The sequence below is a fragment of the Oryzias melastigma genome, linkage group LG3 (genome assembly GCF_002922805.2).
Source record: "Oryzias melastigma strain HK-1 linkage group LG3, ASM292280v2, whole genome shotgun sequence".
In the NCBI taxonomy this organism is placed as follows: domain Eukaryota; kingdom Metazoa; phylum Chordata; class Actinopteri; order Beloniformes; family Adrianichthyidae; genus Oryzias; species Oryzias melastigma.
Window position 1 is genome coordinate 27,989,089 of NC_050514.1, and position 25,597 is coordinate 28,014,685.

Below are 25,597 nucleotides of genomic sequence, written 5' to 3' on the forward strand. Positions count from 1 at the left end.
AAAAGATCGATACTTGGTGGGAATGCATCAAGAATCAATCGCTGGACTAAATGTTGTGATGTATCGCAATATCGATATTTTGACACACCCCTAATATCCATCAGGATTTATATATATAATTTCAATTTGTGTTAACTGATTAGATCAACCTTCTCGGGTTTTTCAGTCTTAAAGATCTCAAAAGTTTTAAAGATCAAGAATAGGTGATTTAAAAAAAAAACAGCAAGTTATCCTTTGAATTATTGCAAATATGAAGTGACAGGTTTTATTTTCTATTGTGGCAAATAAGATTATAAATATTGCTGCAAAAATGTTTTTCTGATGCTTTTTTTGTGTTAAACTAACCCTCAATTGGTTTTAATGTTTCTCTGGCCCAGACTGATTTCTATATAAGGTTATCCTGCTCTCTTGTTCAACTTTTTTTAAATGAAAATTTGAAAAAAATGAGTATTTTTTCCTTAATGTAAACAGTTGTAAAAAAACAGTTAAGCAAATTCACAATAAGAATTTGGATCCTTTATATGTGTTCATATAAGTTTTCTTTAGCTAAGGGAATAACAAGTCTCAAAAACTAACATCTAACGAGATATTTTTTAAAAAGCACAACTTAACCAGGAGCATTTATTCATTTTTTCTATGCACTATGTGGAACCAGTGCAGAAAGTGTAAGTAAGATCCAGTGGCTGTAAAACAACAGTCCACCTATAGTTGTGGCTGCTGCTAGCCCCTCACCGCTACATCATAATCCTTTATTGTTCTCCCTAACTCTGTAACAGAGTACACATTCACTACCTTCTTTTTTTTTTCTTTGTATAACGCCTGTGGATGTGGCTGAGCCCAAAACAGGAAACACTTTTGCACCACAGCCGGTAAATCTGACTCTCCGTGGTTGTGGATTTGTACAGATAAATATTAGAGGAAGCCCAGCTCTGTAAAAGTTTCAACCGCATGGGTTGGCACTTACACTTGCTGTCTGGCTCTGGGCATAAGGAAACATTTGTTAAACCTCAGACTGCCTGCTCAAAAATGTATTCTTATTTGGCTTGTTAATACATGCACTGAACTCCATAAACACAATAAATACTTGTGAAATGAAATCAGCAGACGTAAATGGACTGTCTAGTTTCCTACAACCAAATATATTTGAGTAAGGCTTTTGGTCTGGATGGAATGTGCTGTAAGTTCTGTATGACTTTTGTGATGAAAATTGTGTTTTTAACATGTTCTTGCAGCATGTTTCTCATGATGGTGGACCTATATTTAGAAAAAGAGACATAAAATTGTATTTCTTTATTCAAATCTCTCTCTTCCATTGAAAATCATATATATATAATTTTGTTTTTTATTCTTTTTTTCCAAGATGCAATTTTTCATAATTCATCTTTGTTTATATGGGCATCCTTGCTATTTTTTTTAAATAGGAATTTAAAAAAATTCAAATGAAACTTTTTCACTCCAGAACTGTTAGACAATGATAAACTAACTAAAAACTGAATTCACAATGACTTGCTTTTTTTTGTTTCCAAGCTCAAATAAGGAATGTGTACTACCGCTCCTGTCTGCATTGCAAAGCTCCTCTATAGCAGGTGTAAATCATACATCCTAGCTTTGGAGTTGGATGTCTACATCTTCTTCTAGTGCTTTATCTGTGACTGTGTCAAAGTTTGGCTCTAACATTGTTTTTTTGTTAGCCTTAAGTGTAGTAAGAGGAAAACTGAAGACATGAGCTTTTTTGGCAGTTTGCTATAATCGCTGCTAATGCAGGCTGGTTCTTCTGATGTGCTTTAGACTGGAGAGTGGATGTTGGTTTTCTAAGTTGAGGAATGCTGTTTGGCAGCTGCGTGCACTGAACTCTTTAAAATGAACCAAATACATGTCTGAGTTAGGGGAGTTGTGGTATGTCAGGCTTTAGCCCTCGTTTCCCCCCAGCTGAAGCCTCATTTTCCTCTTTGTCGTCCCCCCTCTCAGCCATTCTGTTCCTGAGAACCCCCAAAGTTCAGTGCTGTCTAAAAAAAACCTTTTTTTTTTTTTTTTTTATCAAAGCGCACTGTGGCTTTCTGGTTTCTCAGAGTGACGCTGCTGCCAATTATCCACGAAAATGTCCCAGTTTGTCTTTGGGCTGTTTGCAGAGCTGGTAAGTTAGAACCATAAAGCAAAGACCAGAGACCGACAGAAGCAACGGCAGACAACTGGAAAAGTAGTCCCACTTTAAACATTTGAAATGCAACACCTTTGTCTGCAGCTGTTCTACAAAAGACATGTTCATGAGGAGTCTGGGGATTGAAAATACCTGTTGCTAAAAAAAAAAGGTCATTTTAATAGAATTCTATAAAAGACAGGATCGTTTGCTGGTTCATGTTGAAATGTAGCATAGTCTGTTGGTGGGTGTATCAACATTTCTGGGCATTATGTTTCACTTTGCTCTGTTGCTCAGCAGGGAGTGGTCATCCTGCAACCAAAACCTTCTCTTTCAACTCTCTAGCTGCTCCAGGCATTGTTGCCCTTCAGTAGACTCTAAATCTCAGCTCAGAGTGTGGTTGGTTGGGAGTGGCACACTGATATATAGCCTGTGCATATTGGTAGCATACACAAATACAAGTGAGAATTTGTTGAATATGCTATTCTCAGTGTGAATTTGGCATATATGGATTTATTGGAGCTGTAAAGATTTTTAAAGACAGAAACTATGTCCTAGAAAATGATACAGGTACTTTGATTTTGGCTAAAAACGGCATAATGATGATTAAAAGATCACTGGAAACACTATGAAAATAGTTTAAAAGATGATTGGAGAGGGATTTAAAAACAGCTGTTTGGACATAACACTTTAAATCTCTAAATTTAAGTCATTTTTTAAATTTATGTTTGATGTTAATATGACCGTTGCCTCATTTTAGCTGAAACTTCAGTTTATCCCTTAAAATAGAACTTATCTAGATGTGCTTCTGACATCTTTGTGACTTGGCCAGACAGACCACCTTCCTGTTTCCTGTAAATGCAAGAATTAAAAAACAGTCGGAAACATACTTTGATATTAACCAGCTAAAGCACGGAGTTAGTTCTTTTTCCCGAGATCTGACAGCCGTACAGTTGTGTGAACATCCCAACGCTCTGGATCTCGGCTCTCCCCTCAGATGCATTGATATGCAGGTGGTCTCTGAAGGCAGAAGGATAAACGTGATTGATTCAGGAGTTACCTTGTTTGGTTGTGAAAGGGGCCAACTTCAGCTGGGCTGTGCTGCTCTTCATTCCTCATATTTTCCATGACTGTGTGGGATCCTGCACAGCCAATAACATGTGTTTTCCATTATCTTGTGTTGCAACCAAATCCTCCTTCTTCTGTTACTTGCTTCATTATCAAAGCGTTTTCTTTTAACAGATTTTTGTTTATATCTTAAAGCTTGTGATCCTGTTGGTCTTTTTTATTTGAATAATGTGCAGCACACGCTACAATCCTCAGCCTTCACACCTTGAGTTTACTGTTATCTGTTATTTGCACAGACCACATATCTCCACAAACATGGTTCTGAACAGTTTCCATGTTGTATTTTCTTATTTTATACAGATTTGCTCTTTTCAACTGATTGTTTTAGGTCTTTACTTACTTGTTTTTCATCTGGTCAGTATCGGGTTAAAGACTCATTTTAATAAAAATTGTTTTCATAACATGTTTTGGTGCCATTTTTCCAATTTTGGAGGACAAATATTAAGAAATATTAAGCTCAAAAGATGATGGAAGTGGGTCTTTAATATTATCTGAAGTAAATAATTTTATGTAAATGTAATGGATGGTTTCAAAATAAATTAGCCTTTTTGGTTTGTGCTATTAGACAAAAACTACAACATTTTTGCCTTTTTATATTAAGCTTTTAGTCTACTGCCCCAAGATAACTTGATCTTTGACTTTACTAGTTTTAATCAAATTTTAGTGCAGTTTACCAAAAATTAGTTTACAGTATTTTTGCTCACAGTACGAGTGTTTTAATGTGAGATCTTTAGCAGGCTTTTATAAAAGTTTAATTTACTGTAAGCTTTATAAAGACTTCAAGCTGGGATTTTGTAAAAACCCCTCCATTTACAATCTTAACCATCATTAGCTGTAAATTAGCTAAAAATTAGATGTATAGCATACCTGCGATAATGTTAGTTGGAATGCTGTAAATTGAATTTGATTGCTGAAGCTGATGAAATTGATAGCTAAAATCACTGAAGCTGAAAGCTAGCTAAAACATTGGTTAAACTCCAAAATAGCCTAAAAAGCAAAAAAAAATCTTAAATTTACCAAAATAGCTAGCAAGTAGCCGAAATATCAGCTAAACTCCAAATTAACCTAAAAAACCTTAAAAAATGCCAAAGTAGTCCAAAAAGCTAGCAGAATGCCATTATAACTTTCCCACACTCTAACTCCATAAAACATAAAGTAACGACTAATCGACTATTAAATTAATCATCGACTGTTTTAATAGTCGATTAGTCGACTAATCGTGGCAACCCTAGACTCCAATGTCTCTTCTTAATTTGTAAATGAGGCTAATGTCTTGTCTTGGCAAACAAAATATATTAAACACATCCGATGAGTGATGTGGATCCCACAGAATTCCAGGTTTCCCACCTTTTCCTACATTTGTACACAACAGCAAATATAAATCCAAAACACAGAAAAACACTTTCTGACACTCAGAATGTTTATTTCATACGTTTCTGTAATTTAACATACAAGTTGTTCTGTCTTAAAGTCCAAATATAAATCCATGCAGTCCATATTCTTTTACATTTCTGTTTGCATCTCAGGTTCACTCCCATTGGGATATATGTTCTGGAAAACCATGTAGAATAATTAGAACAACACTTAACTGATAAATTTTTATTTTTTTACGAGTTTATTGAGGTTGTTCTCTTGGACTGACTCATTCGTTGGAGCAGCGGTGGAGTGCTAAATGACAGATCTGCATTCTAGTGGTCAAACTGTGTCAGGTGACGCAGCAGTCTCATGGAGCGACACCGTTTTTACAACATGCCACATTTTTGTTCAAGTATTTTGGTCTGTATCCTGTAACTCAAGCCAAGACAAATGTCACGCCTGCCCAGCAACCTCAGCCAAATATACAGCGGCAAACTTATCACCGCCACATAGTTTTAGCCTCGGGTTCTTCACATGCACAAAAGGAGGTGTTTTGTTTAAAGATTTCTTTGGTTCTAGAAACGTACTAAACATTAAAGAAAAACTATAAAGTTTTATAATGATTACTTTGTTTTATTGGCAACACTTTTTTTTGGTGATGGACGTAACGATGACATCTGTCATGAGTATGGACATTTTTGTCCCTCAGCTTCAGGGTATTTCTACTCTAAAGTCGGGGGTGTGCAAGCCCTAAAGGCCAGGGCGTCTGCTTGTTTATCAGATATCCTCACAGCTGATTACCTGGATCAGGTGTGTCCAGATAACTGGAACACGCCAGAGCAGAGTATGTTGAAAAAACGAGCAGGAATGTGGCCCTCAGTGCCCACCCTGCTCTAGATTTTATCAGAGGTCCTACCTGAGGTTTTCTGCTGAAACATTCCTAATAACGTGCTCTGTTGTAAGCGTAATCTGCATTGTGTCTCTCCAGGTGCTCGGTCGGTGCTTCCTCACGGTGATGCAGGTCCATTTCCAGTTTCTATCGCAGGCTTTGCAGAAGGTCCAGCCCGTGGCTCAGTCCTGTCTGGCTGAAGCCCTTGCACAGGCCCAAGAGCGCTGTGCCAACGCCCGCTCTCAAAGCTCTGACCTCGGGCCCCTGTCGGAGCTTGAGGAAGCCTCGCGCTCATGGAAAGGCGTAGCTGAGGTATGTAGCCACGGCCCCTAGACGCTTCCAGGTCTGGAAAGATGAGGCTCGACTGCGAGGTGAAGCCCAGCTTGTTACACATTCCTGAGGAATTCCAGTCGCGTATGATTTCCAGTCACAATTTCCTCTTTCCTGAGCTGTAGGTTGTCTGTGAACCTCTGTGAGTGTAGGAGAGTAGTGGGTTGATTTATCTCCTAAACCATGGCATGCAGAACATTAGACCAACAACACTCAGTTTTCAGATTGGTTTGAACAAAAATAAAGAAGATTAAGTTATTTTTTAGCATTGTTGGTGTTGTGGTGTGACCAGAGCTCTGCTGCTGTGTCTCCAGGCCACAGCGAGGCTGAGGGAGAGGGGCCGTGACGGCTGCCTGGCAGGCATCCAGGTTCAGCAGCTTTTTTGCTCCAACAACACCAACATCCCAGAGCACCAGCTGAAGGAGCTCAACGTGAAGATTGACAATGCGTTGCAGGTAACATTAAAGACTTCCTCCCTGGGTTAACCCTTTAAAGACCCACTAGAATGGGAATCCTATTTTTTTGTGTTTTTATCATGTTCTTGCAGCATTTTCAGAATAGTGGAGAACCTATATTATAGAATTTACGTTTAAAACTGCATTTCTGAGTGTTTCTTAATTCAAATCGCGTTGGATCAGAAAACTGGACGCTTGAAAAAGCTCAGATTAATGCAGGGGTCTGCAATCTTTAATGCTAAAAGAGTCATTGGCTCTAGTTTTTTATATTCCAGAACCCAACGAGAGCCATAAATTCCCACCTAATCATTTAAAAAGTGCACAATATTTATGCTTTTTTTTAGCAATTAAATATTTATTTATATATGTAGCTTTTAAATAAACAGTGTTTATATGTTTATGTATACAAAAGTTGTAACTTTTAGTTTTGAAAGCAGCACACACTAGTTACTTTCAAAATAAAACCCATCCTGTGTGTAAAAAAAGAAAAAAAAAGAAAAAAAAGGTCCTGCTGCAACAGCTTTAGTTGAATTAAAAGTGCAAGACAGTCAAGCATGAGATTTTTCATCATTAGGATGGGCTTTGTTCATTTTACTCTCCAAAATAAAACAAAATAAAATAAACAACATTTTAGTAGCATCTATTTATTGAAAAAATCTATTGGAATTGCAAAAACCTGTTCAAGCTAGAGCTAAAGTTGTGTTGTTAAAGTGTTTAAAGTAAATGTGACAAGTTAAACATTGTGCAGATTTTGTTGCAAATCAAATGTTTCCTCCCTCTTCCAGGCTTATAAAGTGGCATTGGAGAGTCTGGGCCACAGTGAGTATGCTCTAAAAGGGGGCTTTCACCTCAACCCCAAAGCTGTGGAGGCAGCTTTACAGGTGAGTCTTCTCCATCAAATGCTCCTCAAAGATTCACAAACTCATTTATAGATTGGCTTGCTATTCAGAGCACTTCCTCAACAGGGATACGTACATTAGAGATGTGCATAATCTTTGTGCACGTTTGTGTGTCTGTGCAGGGTTGTTGCAGTGAAGCGGAGGCTCAGCAGGCCGGCAGGATGCAGACCACCTCACAACCCATCCAGTGCGAGCTGCCAACCATCCCCGTTCAGATCGGCTCACACTTCCTCAAGGGGGTGTCCTTCAACGAGTCCGCCTCCGAAAACCTCAAATTGAAAACTGTACGTCAGGGCTTCATCACTCTCCATATTTTCAACTGTTTCTACTTTTGGAGGAGCGTTCAGTTGTTTGAGTGATGATCTGAGGTCATGCGGTCATGTTATTTGTGTGTAGCGTAACACCAGCAGATGTTTGTGATCCACCGTGTTTTCTTTTCAGCACACGATGCTGCAGCTGATCAAGGAGGCGCTGGGACAGAATGGAATGACGCACAGAGACGATTCTCCAGTCACAGAAGTCCTTAACCAGGTTTGCCCTTCCAGTTGGAGAGGAGCCTGCAAGACCGCTGTCCAGCTGCTGTTTGCTCAGGCCGGTCTGGTGAGTACAGCTGCTGATGAGGGACAAAAAGAGGCCAGTTAAAGGGCCTATATCATGCTATTCTAAGCCTTTCGGACTGAACTATTTCCATATTAGGGCTGTGGATCGTTACTTAGGTGGCGTTCTAAGTCGAATGATGAATAAAGCTCAGCGATTCACAAATCGAACCACAATTCTCACTTTTTAATATGTTAATTGCTATGTGTATGTCTCATACTTGATGAATAAAATTACAAATTATATGTATCAAATCACCAGTGTTTATACCTTTCATTTAGAACAGGAGATCAGTATAAAAAACATTTTTTTTCATTTTAAACTATTTTTTTTTTGTCAACCTTCTGGTTAAGTTCAGCAGTTACATAAACAACATAAAAAGCATAAACATCACTATTTTGGATCATTTAACAACAAATCCTAAAAACTTTCTCAACATTTTTCCATGCTCAAAGTTCTGCAATACTTTAAGTATTAAGCATTACATTTTGATGCAAAACAGGTATAAAAATTTAAAGCTAATTTGTTTTTCAGAGCTTATGTTAGTAAGCGGAACTTCAGTCTCATTTTTAACAGAGAAAAACACTCGCTTGTTTTACTTTGAAAGCAGGAAGCTTCACCGACACTTTATTTTGAAAATGTATTTGTTTCTGGTGACATTTGGCTTTTTTTTCATTTATAAACCTAAAATCCAACAATATTCTACATTTTAGAGCTATAAATACATGGCTCCCAAATTATATTTTTACTACGCTCTACTATATTTATAAAGATTGCCAATTCGCAACGTCTGAATATTCATACTCAAATTTCTTGTGAGCAGATGGCGAGTATCCGAGTACTCGTTACAGCCCTAATCCATGTATGTGATAGTATATTACTTTTGGCACACTAAGGAACAGTTTCTTATGAAATACGATTTTTTTTTATGAACTCATTAGAGGCTTAGAGGCTGGTCCTCTATTTTGGCTATTTTCGTGTATTGGGAGGGACTAGTGCTCAGAGATTTGGGGTTATTTTTCATGAATTAGCATCATATTACACTTAAAAGCTTAAAAAAGTTTGTCTTTGGGGAAAAGGCAGACTCATATTCTTGCTGAATTATGTTTGTTTGCAAACACCACAAAGAAGTGCTAACGGTTGTAAACAGACCTGTCATATTTCACTCTCTTAGTGAGGCATTAGTGTGCTCCTGGGCTGGCTAGCCTCTTTCCCGCTGTTTGTTTGATTTGTGAGAATGCTGAGCAGATCTGTCCGCCGGCTCCGAGGTGTAAACAAACGCCACGGAGAGACAAAGGGGAAGAAACATTCCAGCAGCATGAGGAGAGGATAATTCCGCCTGGAAGGGGGGGGTGCTCACAGCCCCGCCTTCCTAACACTTGCATGTCTCTGCAGTGTTTTTTCCTCTACTGTAGCCTTCCCCGATGATGAATAAGCTCTTTACACTCACCCCTTGTCACCACCCAGCCCAGAATAGATCCCACGGACTAATAGGTCCTCCCGTCACTCAGAATCTCACACATTCATTCATGGATTCACATTTTTCTCCTGACAATGGAGTTTAAAAGCATCCTTGTAGTATTTACTTCATGTGAAGTTTATCAGGGAAACTGTTTGCACTATTTACTGCTGATTCGTTTTTTTTTTTTATCTCAAATAATGCATAAATAGGTTAACGAGAAGAAGTTGAACAACATTTAAAGTTAATTTAATTTGATTTTACATGTAATTAATTTTAAATTATTAAAATCCAACCCGTTGGTAAAGAAGCAGCAAATTATTGGAAATTTTTTTTATTCAAATATTTCGTTCTGATGACACTAAACAAGCTAGCAGAGATAAAGAACTGCCTTTGAGTACAAATAGAGCCAGAATTTAAACTGATGTCTAATAGTAGAGAAGGTTAGGACAGTACGGTGGTTGGAATTCATATTTCAGACTCATCTAGTCACTTTTTAGGGGAGACCAAACCCAGAACTTTGCGCTCAGTTGCAAAAAAACGCATTAGCAGCTTCTAGACAAAAGACTGGTTGATTATTTTAAGGTGATGATTATGGCTGCAAGAAAACCATTTTCTTTTTTTTTTTTTTATTTTACTTTTATTTAACCAGAGAATTCTTATTGAGATTAAAAATCTTTTTTTCTCTCCCATTTCTGGTGATATTTTTGGTGCCGTTCAGATGTAATAAAGACCCACTCTGATGATGAGAATTTGTGTTTTAATGTGTTTTTAACGTGTTCTTGTGACAAATTTCTGATGATGGAGGACATTTATTATTTCTTGTTTCAAATCGTGAATGAGGAGCAGCTAAAAAATAGTGTTTTTAAAAGAGCTCTGCTCCATTCTGATGCTTCCTCTTGTAGACAAATAAATAAAAACGTCTTTGTTTCATCGTCTGAACTGGGATCTGACTCCAAACTGTATGACTACATAGCTTCATTATTGCTTGCCATTTTTGTTGCACCAATACTAATTAGTTTGGAGACGTTTTTTTTGGCTAAAACCAGCATAATCATTTTCAAAATAGATCAAAAGAGGATCTTCAATGACCATGTTTTTCTCAAACCAACCTGGATTTTTAGAAGGATGCACCTGTTTTATATATTTTTTTCATAACAACAATGGAGTCTACTTCCTGCAATCCAGGAAATGAACTCCTCCCTCCTTCTCTCCCTCTTTGTGATGCGGTTTCATGGCTGTCGAGGAGCCAAGGCCACTTTCACAGAACTTCTGAATACATGCGGCTCTCAGTGAGCAGGAAGGCTCGTCTGTCTGACTGCAGTTGATTGAAAGCGGTCGACTTCCTCACCTTGACCCGCCTCTCGCTGCTCTGTGGGAAATAACGGCTGGAAGACTTTGACTTTTGGCTTCTGCTGAATCCAGCTACATCTATTTAAAGTTTCAGAACAGTTTGTTTTTGTTGACAAATGTGTGAACGTTATTTAAGTTCACACCAGCATCCTTGTCACAAAAACTAGTGCTTAACCAGTGGTGGTTGATTGGTTTGTTTCCGTGTTCCAACAGGTGGTGGTTGATACAGCTCAGATTGAGAACAAGGAGGCCTACGCTCCTCAGATCAGTCTGGAGGGGTCCAAAGTTGTGGTCCAGGTCCCCTCTACATGGTGAGAGTTCTGATTATTTTTAAAGAGAAGTTTTTCTTTCCTCTGGTTCTCAAGCATTGGTGTTAGTACGAATTGTAACACCTTAAATACCTGAACTGTCATCATGTGTGCAGAAATTTAAAGAAAAGTCACTTCAGTTGGATATAAGGAGTTTCTTCAAAATCAACCTAATGAAAAGTTTACTTTTATGATATCACACCTTATTTTTCCTGTGCTGTTGTGTCTTTCGTGGACGTTCAGGTGTCTGAAGGAGGATCCAGCAACCATGTCTCTGCTTCAGCGAAGCCTCGACCCAGAGAAGACACTTGGACTAGTGGATGTGCTTTACACAGCTGTGTTTGACATCAACAGGTGGAAAGACAGGAAGTGAGTGCCTGGAGAGGAACTTTTTTTTTCCATCTATTTAATCAAATGACCCATGTTTTATGCAGTCCCGGTGCCGAACTTTTGAAATGGTTCTGGTGCTCAAAGCGATGCTTCATAAATATAAACTTGACTCTTAAAGAGGAAGTAGCGTCACAGCATGAAAGTGTCTAAGATGCTTTTTTTTATTCTTTCTGACAGTCTACACTGTAGTGCTGAATCACATATTTCACCGCTCATCGCTACACTTGTCACTTTTGGCTTTCTGACTGAAGCTCCGTCCACTCTCACAGCCCCACCCATTCTTAAATGAGCCCGCCCACATTTGCTGGAAAAGTATAATGATTGACTAGAATTGTATAGCAAAACTAAAAAGAATAAAAGTGACTGAGCACTGAAATTCACGTTTGTATTATGGGCGCAGGGGGAAATCAACTCCCCTATATATCATATTTTATTTGGTGATTCTTGTATCGATTTAAAATGCTGACATGACGATATTTAATTATTTGTGAGAATCCTTCAGCATCATACTTTTGTTTTCCACGTAAACCTCCAACCACTAGTTAACACTAGTTGGCCCACGAGAGCCAGCTTGTGTAAAATGTTCAGTCCGCCTCGTGATTTTTGTTGTAATGAGACATGTACTAATTCGTTTTTATTTGGGCTCAGTACCAAACCGAAACTCTGTGCCACGTTGCTGCCAGTATCATATAAAACACGAGATAAGAACGAGTGAAGCAGTGCAGCTGCGCAACAGGTCATGCACAGAACCTCTGTCAAAATGCTGTTGGTGAAGCGGACCAAACTTCACAGCTATAAATTCTAGTTTTGCGACCTGATGACGTGTAAAACACTTTGAAAAACGGCCGACGTTGTAGCGATTAGCAGTGAAATACGTGTTTACTTCCACATATTACAAGCACTGTTTAAATTCTACATGTTTTAACTAATTAATTTATATGAAATTTTAATCACCATTGTAACTCTGCTGTATGTGTTTAACACAAGTTATATTTTATTGTTGTATTGATTCTTGCTCATGGCTCCATTGAAAAAGAGGTTTAAATCTTAATGGGACCCACCCTGGTTAAATAAAGGTTAATAATAATAATAATGTGAGTAAACAGAGCTACAGTGTATTCTGTCATGTAAATAAAGCCTCCTAGACACAATCAAGCATTCTCCTTCATCCTGTCATCACACTGAAATGTTTCTAGAAAGAATCTGCTTTTTTCCCCCGTCATTTTTAAAGTTCCCGTTCAAGCACCGTTCAGGCTCCTGAACAGTTTAAAAGCTAGTTTTAGCTATGATGGAAATGAACAGAATTTTATTTACTCAATCATGCTTATAGAACCTTATTGGTTAAGGCACATTCATTGTTTTTTTTTTTTTTGGGGAAATCAGACAATAGGTGTGTTTGAGATGACTTGCGAGACCAGGCGGCTGCAGGCGGAGAAAGGCGCCTGAGATAAAGGCGAACAGCAGGACTGAACGGGAACATTGTCCTTAATATTTCGTTGAATTTCCTCCTTAGTATAAATTATGTTTTTATTATAATTTTTAGCATCTGTCCGTGGACAGCAGATAAAAAATAGCCGCTGAGTTATTTTAACTTCTACTGTCCCAGAAAAATAAATATAATTGAAATTAAAGTTAACTTTTAAAGGCAACAATAACACACACAACCAAAGATGATTGGAAATATTGTTTATTTTTACATCAGTGATTCACTACTTTCCAGAAAGAGTTACAAATGCTCAAATTACCTTCATTTAGCGCCAGTCATTTCTGATCAGCATATTGTCGAAGTGCAAGAACTGCCAGGACACCGTTTCCCACAATGCATTGTTTTGCAGTCATTAAGGCGGCTTGCAGCCAGCGCAGCACCACATTTCCAGCTGCACCTGCCTGAATAGGCCGACTCTTTTTTTCATGATGATTTGAGAAGTGACGTAAGAGTCAAAACTACCCAACATGCACTGCAAACCAGGTGATCTGCTCAGCGCTGCATCCGCCTGCATGATCTCAAATACTCCTAATTTTGACTGTTCCCTTTAAGAACAAACATTTTTTTATTTATCAAAAAGAAGCACCAGGAGTTTGTGGGTAAAAGGAACTTTTATATGAGATACAGTTGCAGTGCTTAATAATGATCATTAAATAAAAAGAATTTTACCATTTTATTACAATGAAAGTATTAATATCCAAGTAGTTTTTTTTCTAAGTTATACTCTTTAAAAAAAAAAATAATAAAGTGGAAAATTGTTCTGCTACAGTTTTGGGATATATCACGCAATGTATTGTACCGTGAGACATGTATCGGTATACGTAACGCCAGACTCTTGCCAATACACACCCCTAGTTTATTTATGGTACTGGTAGTATCATATTTGTCAGTAATGGTACCTGTCCCTACACCTTCCTGATGTCTACTAAATCAACTGTGTGTTTTTATCTTACCTGAAGGGAGCAAGCCTTGCCTACAATTCAGATCCAGCTGCAGCGAGAGACCCCAGACTACGGCAGCCCGACAGACTCTCCCGTGGGCCCCAGCTCCAAAGCTTCCAGTGGCTTGCCGAAAACTATATCTAAGCTGACTTCCAAGTTCACCAAGAAAGTCTCATCCAGCTCCAACAGTGGAGGCAGCTATTCTATCCCGAGCACTCCGTCTCGCAGCGTGATGACCTCTAGTAGCTCTGAGGACAAGGCCAAAGGCCTGGCTCATAGTGAAGGGAGGCTGCAGAGTATCCTTCAAATGGGCGGCCTGTCCTGCACTCCCGATTCCACCCAGCAAAACCATCTGGCTAACGGATCGGGGGCTGACGAGCAGGGGATGAACCTGCCCACCGACCAAGAGATGCAGGACGTCATTGACTTTCTCTCAGGATTTAACATGGGCAAATCCCAGCAAGCTTCACCGCTGGTGAAGAGGAGGAACTCTGTGGCTTCAGCTAACCCTACAGAGATGAAGCCCCCCAGCGGTCCTTCACTGGCTGCCCAGTCTATGTCTCACAGTGCCCTGCAAACCCCAGCGCAGCCGCAGCCGCCTCCACCCGCAGTTCAAAAGCAGCCTCAACCGCAGCCGCCTCCTTCACAGCAACAGCCTCAGCAGCAGCAGCAGCCGCCTCCTCCTCAGCAGTCCTCCCCACAGGCCCTGCAGTTCTACCAGCATCTTCTGCAGCCCATCACTCAGCAGCAGGCTCCTCCTCCACCTCAGCTCCCGCCTCAGCAGACCCCCCCACAGGTCCTCCCTCAGCAGAGAGTGACGAGCAAATGGCTGGGCACCTCCGGCCAGCAGCATCCACAGCAGCGGCCGCCAGCAGGACTGTCTCCACTGGGTCCCATCGGGCAGTGGGGATCCCCGGGACTTCCGGACCTGAGCTCAGACCTGTACAGCCTGGGCCTGGTCAGCACCTACATGGACAGCGTCATGTCGGAGATGCTAGGCCAGAAGCCACAGGGGCCCCGCAACAACACCTGGCCGAACAGGGACCAGAGTGAGGGGGTGTTCGGAGTTCTGGGAGACTCGCTGCCTTTTGACCCAGCAGGTAAGATCGACTCTGGACCCCTAACACCACGATTTTCAGTCTGTTGCAACCTGAAAACAAATAAACAAAGCCCGCAAAGTAAGACTACCAAGGTCCAAACTAAAATAACAAAACCCAGCAGTGTAAGACTACTGAGGATAAAGAGGGGAAAAATAACCCAAAATAAATAAAAGAAAAAGAAAATATCATTTTTTTTTTTTTAAGTAAGGATTACTTAATTAGCATTTATTTAATTCAGATTAGTTACATTTATAAATTGATGGCTGAGGTGTTTTTTGTTTTTACCCAACTCTACCTCCAGAATGAACAGATTTTAAATGCAATGTTAAACTTTGGTAAAAAGTTTGATCTTTTATGAGTTAAAGCACATTTCATCTTATGCTGCAGAACATTGGTTACTAGCTGTCCAAAGCTGCACTGACAGGATCCTGTTTGGAACAGACCGTCATTTATTTTGAAAATAAGTTATTTGAGTGTCTGTCAAACATAGAAAACTATTGGTGTTTTTGTTGTTTTTTTCGTGGCAAAAAATTGACAATTCATATTTATTTAAAAAAAGGTAATGAATGCAAATCCTAATTTCTTAAAGGTTAAAGTTAAACTTACTTTTAAAGGTTTCCGACCCCTGAACTTCTACTGTAAATATTTGGGTTTTTAACATGTTCTTGTGGCTTTTTACTAATGATAGAGGACATATTTAAAGATAGATTAAAAATATATTTGAGTATTTTTATTTAAATTGTCGTGAATCGGGAGCAGACGATGATAGATGTATGTCTGATCTCCTCATCTGAACTGGAATCTGGATCCAAGCTGTACAACTGGCTGGTTCCTTTTGTGTTGCACGAAATTGCACTGACTTTTTAAAAATATTTTGGATAAAAACAGCATAATAATAATTAAATCAACTGGGAAAACAGATCAACCGACGATCAGAGTGGGACTTTAAGCTATGTGTTCAGTCAAGATTGGTGAGTCTTATCGCTCCAGTGATTGATAGTCCTCCAACGTGTTTTTTGTTGGCCTGTAAAAAGTTTCTTATCTTAGTTGCATCATCAAAAAACTTCTGTGAAGATTGGACAGGCAGTGTACCATCTGTGTGATAAGCATGTTATGCCAGCGGCCGTGTATAATGTTTGTGTTCATGTCTTTTAATTAGAGAGATAACGTGTTCTTTTTTTAGCTGGATAAAGTAGAGAATGCAGGTCAAATAAGAAGCTTTTTATCTGCAGGTGGAAGAAAGAAGCTAGACGCTGAATTTAGAGTTTGTCAGTTTGGGTTTTTACAGGACAGCAGACCCTTTCGAACGCAGTCAGCTCCATTATACCGAGTTGACTTACGGCTATTGTGATTTTTCTGCCACGGTAGACAGTCTGGCTAAATGGACTGAGCTCGGGGGAGCAGAAAGAGAAAAGCTGAGCGGGTCAGAAACTCTCGGTTTTGTTTATCCATGCTCTCTCTGTGTGTGCAGTTGGCTCCGATCCAGAATTCGCCCGTTACGTCGCCGGCGTCAGTCAGGCCATGCAGCAGAAACGGCAGGTGCAGCACATCCGCCACCCCAGCAATCCTCGCAGCAACTGGCCAATGCCTGATGAGCAGCACCGGCCCTGGTCCCACCCAGAGTTCTACGGCGAGGGGTAGGTGCTCCTGCTTTCTGGAAAGTTGATCAGGCGCTCTGACATTTTGACGAACAAAGATATATGTATCTTCACTATAAGCATGGAAATTAAATGAATATGTATTTAAACACTATATGTTATATCTTAATGTAAAACAGCAGATCAGAATCAACAAAACATGACGGGTAATAAAATAAAAACTTAAAAAAGAAATAAATTCTTAAAAAATGTCACAGTTGAAGGTTTTTCCATCAACTTTCAGGTTAACTTCAACAGTAAACAAAACATGAACGTCACTTTTCCTTTGTAGCATTTTACAACAAATCCTGAAAAAGTTTCCATCCTTAATGTTTAGCTGACTGCAGTTACAGTAGAAAGAAGACTTAATTAAGACATAGCAACACCTAAATATAAATTGAACAAGTACAAAACACTCTGTCCTTATATCGAACTGTTTTTTTCAAATTTAACCTTTTATTTTCTTTCTTTTTTTTGTGTAAGAACCCAACAACTCCCAGACTTTAGATGAACATTTTACAGACACGCTCCGTTCTCCACTCTCATGAAGTCGCATCACAAGATTTTCTAAACATTCTTAAATTATCATTTATAAGATGTTATAAAGTTCAAATTGTCAGCTATATTTTTAAAAAATCACTTTTACAAGTTATTTCAGAAAATTGAATTACAATCAGTGTAACGAAGTAACGAATGACTGTAATTTAATGACGTTTGTCAGTAACGGAGAACGCAACAAATAACAGTTCAAATTTTGTTAATAAACTGCAATTACTGGACTATAGAAACCGCAGCAGCGCAGAACTGAGCACAGATGTAGAGAGACAGAGAGGTGCAACTCACTGTAAAGGAGTACATAAAATCAGTAATAACGAACATTTAATAGTTCTGTGTGTTTTCAATAGTGCTTAGTTTCAGATTTGATCCAGATGAATTTAGGCGTAATAATTTGTTGTCCTACTTCAAACTTTGAGCAGTGGTATAGACCACATGTGTTGTAACTTATTGTAGTGTTTCACATTGTTGTCTAATCCTAATAAAGTCGGGTTAAGTCTTGAACCTCTGTCATACTTTGGCCATTGGTTTAAAAATACAGTTAAATAAAAGACAAACGGATCTCGATTGTGCGAGCTGTTTCCTTGGAGAATTTTTATATGAGTGGAAAAAAAGTAAAGTAACTAGTAGAGATTTACTTTTTCAAACAGGTAATTAGTAAAGTAATTTAATTACAATTTCATGCATTAACTTAAGTAAAGTAACCAATTACGTTACTAATTACAATTTATTTCAACTATGAAAAATACTTTATAGTTTTGATTTAAAAATGAAAATCTTCACCAACACTTTACTTTGAAAATTTATTTACTTCTTGTGACAGTTGTGGAAGAATAAATGGAAGAGTAGAAAAGTTTAGTTTATATACACAAAATACAACATTATTCTGTAATTTTAGAGCAATGATGACATTATCTGAAATTGTTTTTTTTGTAAATTGTTTTTATAAGGATTGTGAATCCTCACAAATATTAATAATAATATTTTTTAAAAAGTTATTTTAAAGAAGAAAGTGCTATTGTAAAAAGAAAAAAAACAACATAATTAAACATGGTTTAAAAAGACAGAATTAGCCAATGACTAGTTTTCATCTGTAGGCCATGATGTAAACAAGCATAAAAACGTGCAATAAAACTCAAATTCAAAAGCACTTGCTATACAAATAGATGAAATATGACATCACAGCATATAGTTAAAACAATATTTTAAACAGGCTCATCCTTCAGTGTGTGCAGCTATATGCAATTTTTTTTTTTTTTGTGAAGCTCTTGAATGTTTGCGATTCAGTCTTACATTTTAGGAACAGATCGTGAATATCCGACTATTATAAGTTGTTCGGCTGCAAACAATGGGGTTAAACCAAACTCTGTTTTTTATCTGATGGGGATGCATTTACCGCAGAGAGAACTTGTTCCTGGTTTCACCTCCATTTAAGGCTCTTCATGGCTCTGCTGCAGATGAAATCAGAGCATGTTTGCAGCCTGAGGCACTCTGATAACAACTCTGATAACAACTCTGATAACACGCATTCGACTGTCGGTCTAATATCTTCGTTTGGATTCAGGAGCAGAGCAGATCCTGCTAATACTTCATCTTAAAGCAGTAGATGTCTTAAATGTTAGTTGTGTGTGAGACTTAATCATAGTTACTGACTAATCCAGTGAAGCAGGTAAACAAGCAGCCGTCGCTCTGATCAACTAATCAGTCGTATCATCCTGAATGCACATAGTTATTTTACAGGGAATCCTGTATTTCTGGTATCATGCATGTAAAATGCTTTTTAAGGTAATGATGAGGTAAAAGCTGCTAACGCTTTGTCCTCAGTGAGCCCATAAACAGCAGCTGGTCGGCCAATCAGGGGGACTCGGCCAGCTCCAGTGACGAGGCGTCTTCAGCCAACGGCGACAGCCTGTTCTCCATGTTCAACGGTCCAGACCTGGTGGCTGCAGTTAAACAGAGGAGGTAAAGTATCCGCATTACAACTACTCAGATTCCCAAAGGAGGATTTTTTTGGACTCAAAACCTAAAAATGTTGAAAATGCAGATAAATGATTCTAAAAGTAGAGCTCTACCTGATAGTCAAAGCAACTTTACAAACTTTTCTGTTATTGGAACCAGAATTATTTAAGGTTTTTGTAATATTTTAGGACTTATTATTCTGTTTTATATGCAATAAATCTACAATAATAAAAGCTGTAAACTCAACATCAAATTTTCTTGGTTTAGAGTTAGTTTATGGCTGCAGTGTTTCCTATTAGCATCTCCACCGACAAATATTGAGCTTTTTTGTGTATTGTAGCTACAAACAAAATGTCCCAGGAGAAGGAAAAAACATGGACTGCAACGTTAATATAAATATAAAAAAAGAAAATAAATGTTTTTGGAATTTATTATTGATCATTAGTGCTGTCATACAATTCATTTTTGTGAGATTCATTAACCATGACTTTTAATCAATGAATCTAATTTAAATTGAATGAATATTAATATTTTTCTGTGAACGTACAACGGATGGGGCCCTCTGAGACGTTTAATGGGTACGTTTTACAATGGAAACGCTCAAAATATCCGACTGGACCGGACCAGTGGAAATGAGGCTTAATTAAACAATTAAAAACAGTTTTTGGAGGGATCCAAAAAATTATGAACACAACTGACTTAATACAATAATATATAAAATGACATATCTTATTTCACATTTTACTGTCCCATGTGATCAACCCCATGAACTTATGATAATGTAAACCTCTTAAATCAGGAGTGTCAAACTCCAGGTCTCAGGAGTTCAGAAACCCCGCCTCTTCTGCTGCTGATTACCTGGATCAGGTGTGATTGACCAGTAAGGAGCTTCAGTGGCAGGTTGGTTGGAAAACATGTAGGACACGAGCCTGCAAAGACCTGGATTCTGACACCCCGCCTTACCTTTCTGATAATAGCTGTGGCGTTGTGGCTTTGCTTTAGGTTAGTTATGTTAAGAACTACAAGGTCGCACATTGATGACATCACAGCAGCGACGCTGTAAAAGGCAGGACATTCAGCTGCACTGAATGAGTGATGTGAGAGGTGTCTTCGTGTAAATTCAAATTAAACGTTCATGCAAGTAAAGAGTTGAACCCTCGTTTTATTTGAGAACACGACAATAGTTGGAGATTAAAATGAGATTAACGTATAAAAAAATGCTGACTTGTATGTAATTACTACACTAATTTACTACCGATAAATATTGATTAAAAAAAGCTGATTCATAACTTATTTTTAGCATCCATGTATAGCCTGCACAGAACGACTCAGGGATTCTGTTTTTTAGCCTGAAATATTTAATTATTTATTTAATTTTGAGAGAGAAAAGTTATGATTCCAGATTGATGTTCTTTACAAATGATTCTTTATTGTTCCTTTGCCATATTATGGTTCATCTTTCACTGCAGATTTGTTTTTCCCAGCACACTGTTCTGCCTCCTGATTGGCTGTAGATCATTTAAGTCAGTCTCCTGTACAGAATGCATTCGGTTTGTCAAATTTACACAATTCTTCTATATTTGTTTTAATTCTCTAACTTATTTTTCTATTAAGATTTGAGAGGTTAAAGTAGAGAAAAGGGTGTGAAACGAAGGGGTTTTACAGCCTTAACTATTATAAAAAATTAAGATTTTGTCTATCAAAGGTTATTTTTAAAACGAAACTCATTATAAAAGAGGAAACACGGTCTCTCTAATTTAAAAGTTTCTAAACTGGACTGTTTTGTCATCACAAATACAAGGTTTGTCATAGATTTAATGGTTTAACTTAAAAAAATATTTTAAAACTTGCTAAGATTAGTTTTGTAGTGAACTGTTTTTGTGCAAAACATTTTTTTTTCAAATTCTGATGATCAAACTCCTCTAACGCATTTAAAGTTTGACTGCTTCTGTGGCGTTTGACCATGAGGTCGTGACTGGAACAGTCGAGTCTCCGCTGTAGATGAACGTGTGTGTGACTGATTATCCTTCAGTCGTGTAGCTGTGATCAAGTGTTTTTCAAAATCCTGTCTGCTCTCAGGAAACACAGCTGTGGAGAGCCGGAGGTGTGCACACTGCCTTCCCCGCCGCTGCACCATATAGGAGACGATACCCAGGTAAAAAATACGCAAAAATTGACCTTTTTTACTTTTTAGACGTGTGCCGTGATTATTGGTTCTCTGCTGGTGCTCCACAGGAAAGTAAAACTAAAACCTGGCCTCCAAAAGCACCGTGGCAGCACTCCACTCACACCAACACCATGCCCAATCCCAGTTCTTCCTTGTACCAGATGAGCATCCCTCCTTCCTCCCAGTGGAGTGAGTCCATGCAGATGCTGCAGTCTCCTGTGTGGTCCACCGCCGGCGACTGCTCTGCCTCTGCCGGCATCTCCTCCGGATATCCCTTCACCCAACAGCAGCAGCAGCAGCAGCAGCAGCATAAACCCATGACCAAGGGCTTTAAATCCTTCCCCCTCAAACCCGAGCACAGGCCCTCCTACCTTCACCAGTACTGACCGGAGCGATGAGCTGGAGCTCTCGAGCCAGCGAGCGGGCCGCACCACTAAAACTGGAAGATTTCAAAGCCTCGCGCCGGCAACATTAAAGTACACACACTGGCTCAGCATTTTTTTGTATCATCGGAGAAAGCTGTATTTTTGAACTGCCATGTTTTAACTCTGAAAGGTGCATGTGCCATGCCAGCAGCAGGTCCGGCTCGTGGTCGCTTCTCCGTCTGCTGAGCGGACGTTTTCCTCAGACAAGAGTTGGAGACGGCCGTCACCCACTTGCTTCTGCAACTGAAAGTGTGTGTGTGTGTGCGTGCGTGCGCGCGTGTGTGTGTAGAAGAGGGGGGTGTGGGATGCCCTCATTTTTCCTCTAATAAATATACTGTGTCTACATAGCTGTAACTGCCAAATCTCATGCAAGATAACTCAGAGTACAGCTACCATCTACTGTTTCATAGCTTGTAAAATACTGAAGTTAAAAGATAAATATTTAGTTCTTTTTATCAAGAGGCTTTGAGCAGGCTCAGCATAACTATAGTAAGTCACTGCAGAGGTGGAAATCGGAGAGAAACACTACTTTTTCATCAGAGCTGTAACTAATGTGCCATGTTGGTATTGATAGCACTTGCAGAATTTTATTCCCAACCAAAGCGTTGTTCAGATGACAATTGGTGCTGAAGAGGTGAGGGGCGGGGCGGCTTTTTGACAAACGCCGTCTCCCTATTGGACGACAGAACATCTCCATTTCCTCCTCGAATAATGGCGGTGGGTTTTTCTCCAGATTTGACACCAACTTCTATAAACCTTCTGTTTTATTAATACAATATTTTCTTGTGTACCATTCTTGACAGTATTAACTTTATTTTTGTATTTTTCTTACATGTTATACCATACCTGTATGTAGTATTGTAAACATCTTATTTTCCACTTTCCCAATATGTGAAAAAGCACATCTTTTCCTACAGAGTTTGAACTACACCATGGATCTACAAAGGTTACCAAAAATGCCATGCTTAAACACTAAAATGTGTGAGGAGGGGAGTTTTCGAGCCCTTCTTCCTTTGGTTTCTATGGCGATGGGCTGCATTTAAAAGCCCAGAATGTTATCCTTTTGTGATGTTTGCGGATGCCAATGTTGCCTGTATTTATGAGATGACACCATGTTTTCAGAAAACTAACATACTTAACATGTTTACAGAGAATTGTTTGCTGTATATACATATAAATATATATCTTTTTATAGTTAATGTGCTTTGCACAATCAAAAAATAGGGTTTGTTGCTTTTTTTTTTGTCTGTGTTATCTCCCTAACTGTTGCAGCCTTTTTTAAGACATCATCACAGACCTTGGACTGTAACTGTTAGCTTCTCAGCTGTGTCAAATGGTTTACTAGTGGCTTCTACAAAAGAAAAAAAAGATAATTTTGTTGCCCTGATAGAAGATATGAAGGGGGACTGCTTGGCTTCTGTTGCTTTTTGTTCTCTTGAGCTGGCAACCGACTCTCTCCAAGTGTACCAGCAATGCAAAAAATGAATAAAAAAATTAGCAATTCTAATTTGTAAGACTGTTTATTTTTCAGTCATTAAATTAGTCTCCTTCCAACAGCTGTAAAGTTTATTCCTGTTACAGCTAAAACACATTTTAGTCTAAAACTGACCACTATTTAAAAATGTTTATACATAGTTGTCTCATAAATCCAGTAAAAATAATAATACAAAAGTCCCACGATGAAACTCCATTGGCAGATCACTGCGTCTCTGTACAGCCGTTAACAGAAGGTGTGGAGGCGTCGCTGAAGGTAGCCTGCAAACAACATTAGAATAACTGCACATAAATCTCATTCCTTATTTTAATACATTATGAGCCAAGTCTAGAACTTGAAATTGCTGAGTTGTGCGACTCCAGATTGATACTAAAGCTATGGTCACATATACCAAAATCCCATCACGCAGCGACCTAACGCCAGTTTTTCATCAAATTCGGCAGGTGGCAACACAGAGGCATTTGTAATCGATGCATTTTTACACTCGCAACAGTTCGATAAATGACTGATAGGAGGGTTTTCAAGGTCCCCAAAATCGTCTGATTGGCCAATTTCAGACTTCCACCGTCTTATTGTTAGAAATATTACGGTAGCAGTGCGAGCACTTGATGAGGGCTGTTGAAACAGGCCGGAGGCCCGGCGATGACCAGACCTCAATCTGGTGATTCTGGCCACTGTGGTACCCCGGGGTTTCATACGTCTGTGCGTACTAGGACTCCTACGATCAGTCGACTTGTAGTAAAGTTGAACAAAGTTGTAAGAGTTCAGCACCAAAAAAAATGCACTTTTTATATTTGAGTCAGTGAGATCAAAACGTCATCTTTTGTAAAAAAAAAATGGTTCCTTGTTTCAGATGCTGACCTTATTTGATTTAATCTTGTTTTAATACCAGTAACTAATAAAGGACAGGTTCTGAATGTAAATTTTCTTTATTTTTAGTTAGTTTAAAGCTAATGATGGTTAAGATGTGTGCTTTACATCCACTTTGCATATGACCTCATTAGTCGACTGTTAAAATGTTTGTAGCAGCACTAGTGCATACACACAAGCTGTTGCTGCACACTAAGGAGCAATTTGCGTGACCCGGTGCCACCGCCAAGCTGTGGACTGATTTTGTAATGACATCATCCCCTTCTGACTCCTGCAGTGTCAGCAGTCATAATCACTATAACAATTTAAAAAATCTAGTGGCGGCAAATCTAAAGGTGCTGCCGATGCCTCCTCATCGTGCGGTGTCAGTTTTATATGTGATCATATCTTAAGCAAACTAAACTGTCATTTTCCTGGAGCTGAATGAAAGTCTTTGCACTCTGATCAAAGTTGCAGATGTTTTTTGATTTTATTATAAACAGAATTCACTTCCATTTTTCTATTTCTTCCCACAACAGCTTTCTAAAACGTTTAGCCGAAACACACTAGCTAATCAGCTAATCAACCTTTATAATTGACGTAAAGGTCGACATAGTGACACCCACAAGAGAAAGGACTCAGTATGGCTCCTACATGCATGGTTTATGCTTACGTTTGTGGCTGGGGTCATCCCATCAGGACTGGCATCCGCTATGGTTGCCAGGTACACAAGGTTGCGGTGCAGGATTTGTTGGTACCTGAAAAGGAAAAAATGTTTACCGAGAAAAAAAGAACATCTATTTTATTGTCTAGGGTATTTTAAAGGTTGATTACTTAATTTTAGATTAGCTCAAGAACAGTGCGCAGTGAGCAAGGGATTCAATGACCAAAAAGTTGCTTCCAAACCAGTTTCCTGAGACTAAGGATGTCAAACTTCTTAGTTTAAAACCAAACCTCATGTTTCACCACCGTTGAAAGTGCCAAACACGTCTTGTGTTAAATTTAAGAAGGATTTATTATTTATCGTTATATCACATTGATACTCCTTCTTGGATTAATTATAGGATTTAAAATATATATCTATGTGGATTAAATGAGCAGGGCTTGTGAACTCACTGGACACACTCCACCGCTCGTCCTTTCTGCATGTACTCTGTGATGCATCGAACCAGCTGGTCGTTTTCATCAAGCAACTGAAACGAAGCAAAACCGACAATGTTTTTGTCAATCTCTTATATCCCTTTCACAGCCTTAATAGGATTATATTTTGTGTTTTTAGCCACACAGACTGACTGAATGACAGACAGATTGAAATGCTAGCCGTTAGCAAGCGGCTAATTTCAAACGCCCCTAAAGCTGTTTGGGCCACTCGTCATTGTTTAGTAACTTCTTACCCTCTGTATCGTTTCTTGGTTGACTTTCGCTTTTCCTCTCAATTTCTTCGGGACGAAGACAATCGACATGTTTGTGTCACTGAAGTTCTATCAAATCTGTTTGTTTATTCTTCATCGCCGCGCTTTCTTCTTCGACGGTTGTGAAATAAAACACAATCGTGTACCGCGTGTAGCTCTACTGCCACCTGCTGGTGGATTTAAGTATTGTGACGAGGGCGAGCAAACACACGGACAATTGTGTTCCAATGGTTACAACAGAATCATATGTGTGTAAAAACATTTCAAAAT

At 38.8% G+C, this 25,597-nt stretch overlaps 2 protein-coding genes across 3 annotated transcripts in view; one reads left to right on the top strand and one right to left on the bottom strand.

The window, feature by feature from the left end:
• Positions 1-22,939, top strand: part of garre1 (granule associated Rac and RHOG effector 1) — a 39,173-nt gene extending 16,234 nt beyond the window's left edge. The window contains exons 3-15 of one of the 2 annotated variants that reach the window (XR_002921729.2): positions 5,610-5,822; positions 6,155-6,295; positions 7,081-7,176; positions 7,317-7,478; positions 7,636-7,794; positions 10,817-10,914; positions 11,155-11,280; positions 13,747-14,828; positions 16,300-16,465; positions 18,845-18,982; positions 21,059-21,134; positions 21,215-21,622; positions 21,702-22,939. Coding sequence is in view for 1 of the 2 variants with exons in the window: in XM_024295533.2 (XP_024151301.1) it covers positions 5,610-5,822; positions 6,155-6,295; positions 7,081-7,176; positions 7,317-7,478; positions 7,636-7,794; positions 10,817-10,914; positions 11,155-11,280; positions 13,747-14,828; positions 16,300-16,465; positions 18,845-18,982; positions 21,059-21,134; positions 21,215-21,532 (2,775 nt within the window). In the remaining variant the exon portion in view is untranslated. Of the gene's footprint in view, positions 1-5,609; positions 5,823-6,154; positions 6,296-7,080; positions 7,177-7,316; positions 7,479-7,635; positions 7,795-10,816; positions 10,915-11,154; positions 11,281-13,746; positions 14,829-16,299; positions 16,466-18,844; positions 18,983-21,058; positions 21,135-21,214 lie in introns of both variants that reach the window. The other variant, XM_024295533.2, reaches the window with a different exon arrangement.
• A 136-nt stretch (positions 22,940-23,075) lies between these two features.
• Positions 23,076-25,509, bottom strand: ss18l2 (ss18, like 2). The gene is made up of 4 exons (XM_024295536.2): positions 25,310-25,509; positions 25,032-25,108; positions 24,589-24,673; positions 23,076-23,326 (listed from the first exon to the last, which is right to left on the bottom strand). The coding sequence occupies exons 1-4, from the start codon at positions 25,376-25,378 to the stop codon at positions 23,270-23,272; spliced, it is 288 nt and encodes a 95-aa protein (XP_024151304.1). The 5' UTR covers positions 25,379-25,509; the 3' UTR covers positions 23,076-23,269.
• Positions 25,510-25,597: the final 88 nt, after the last annotated feature.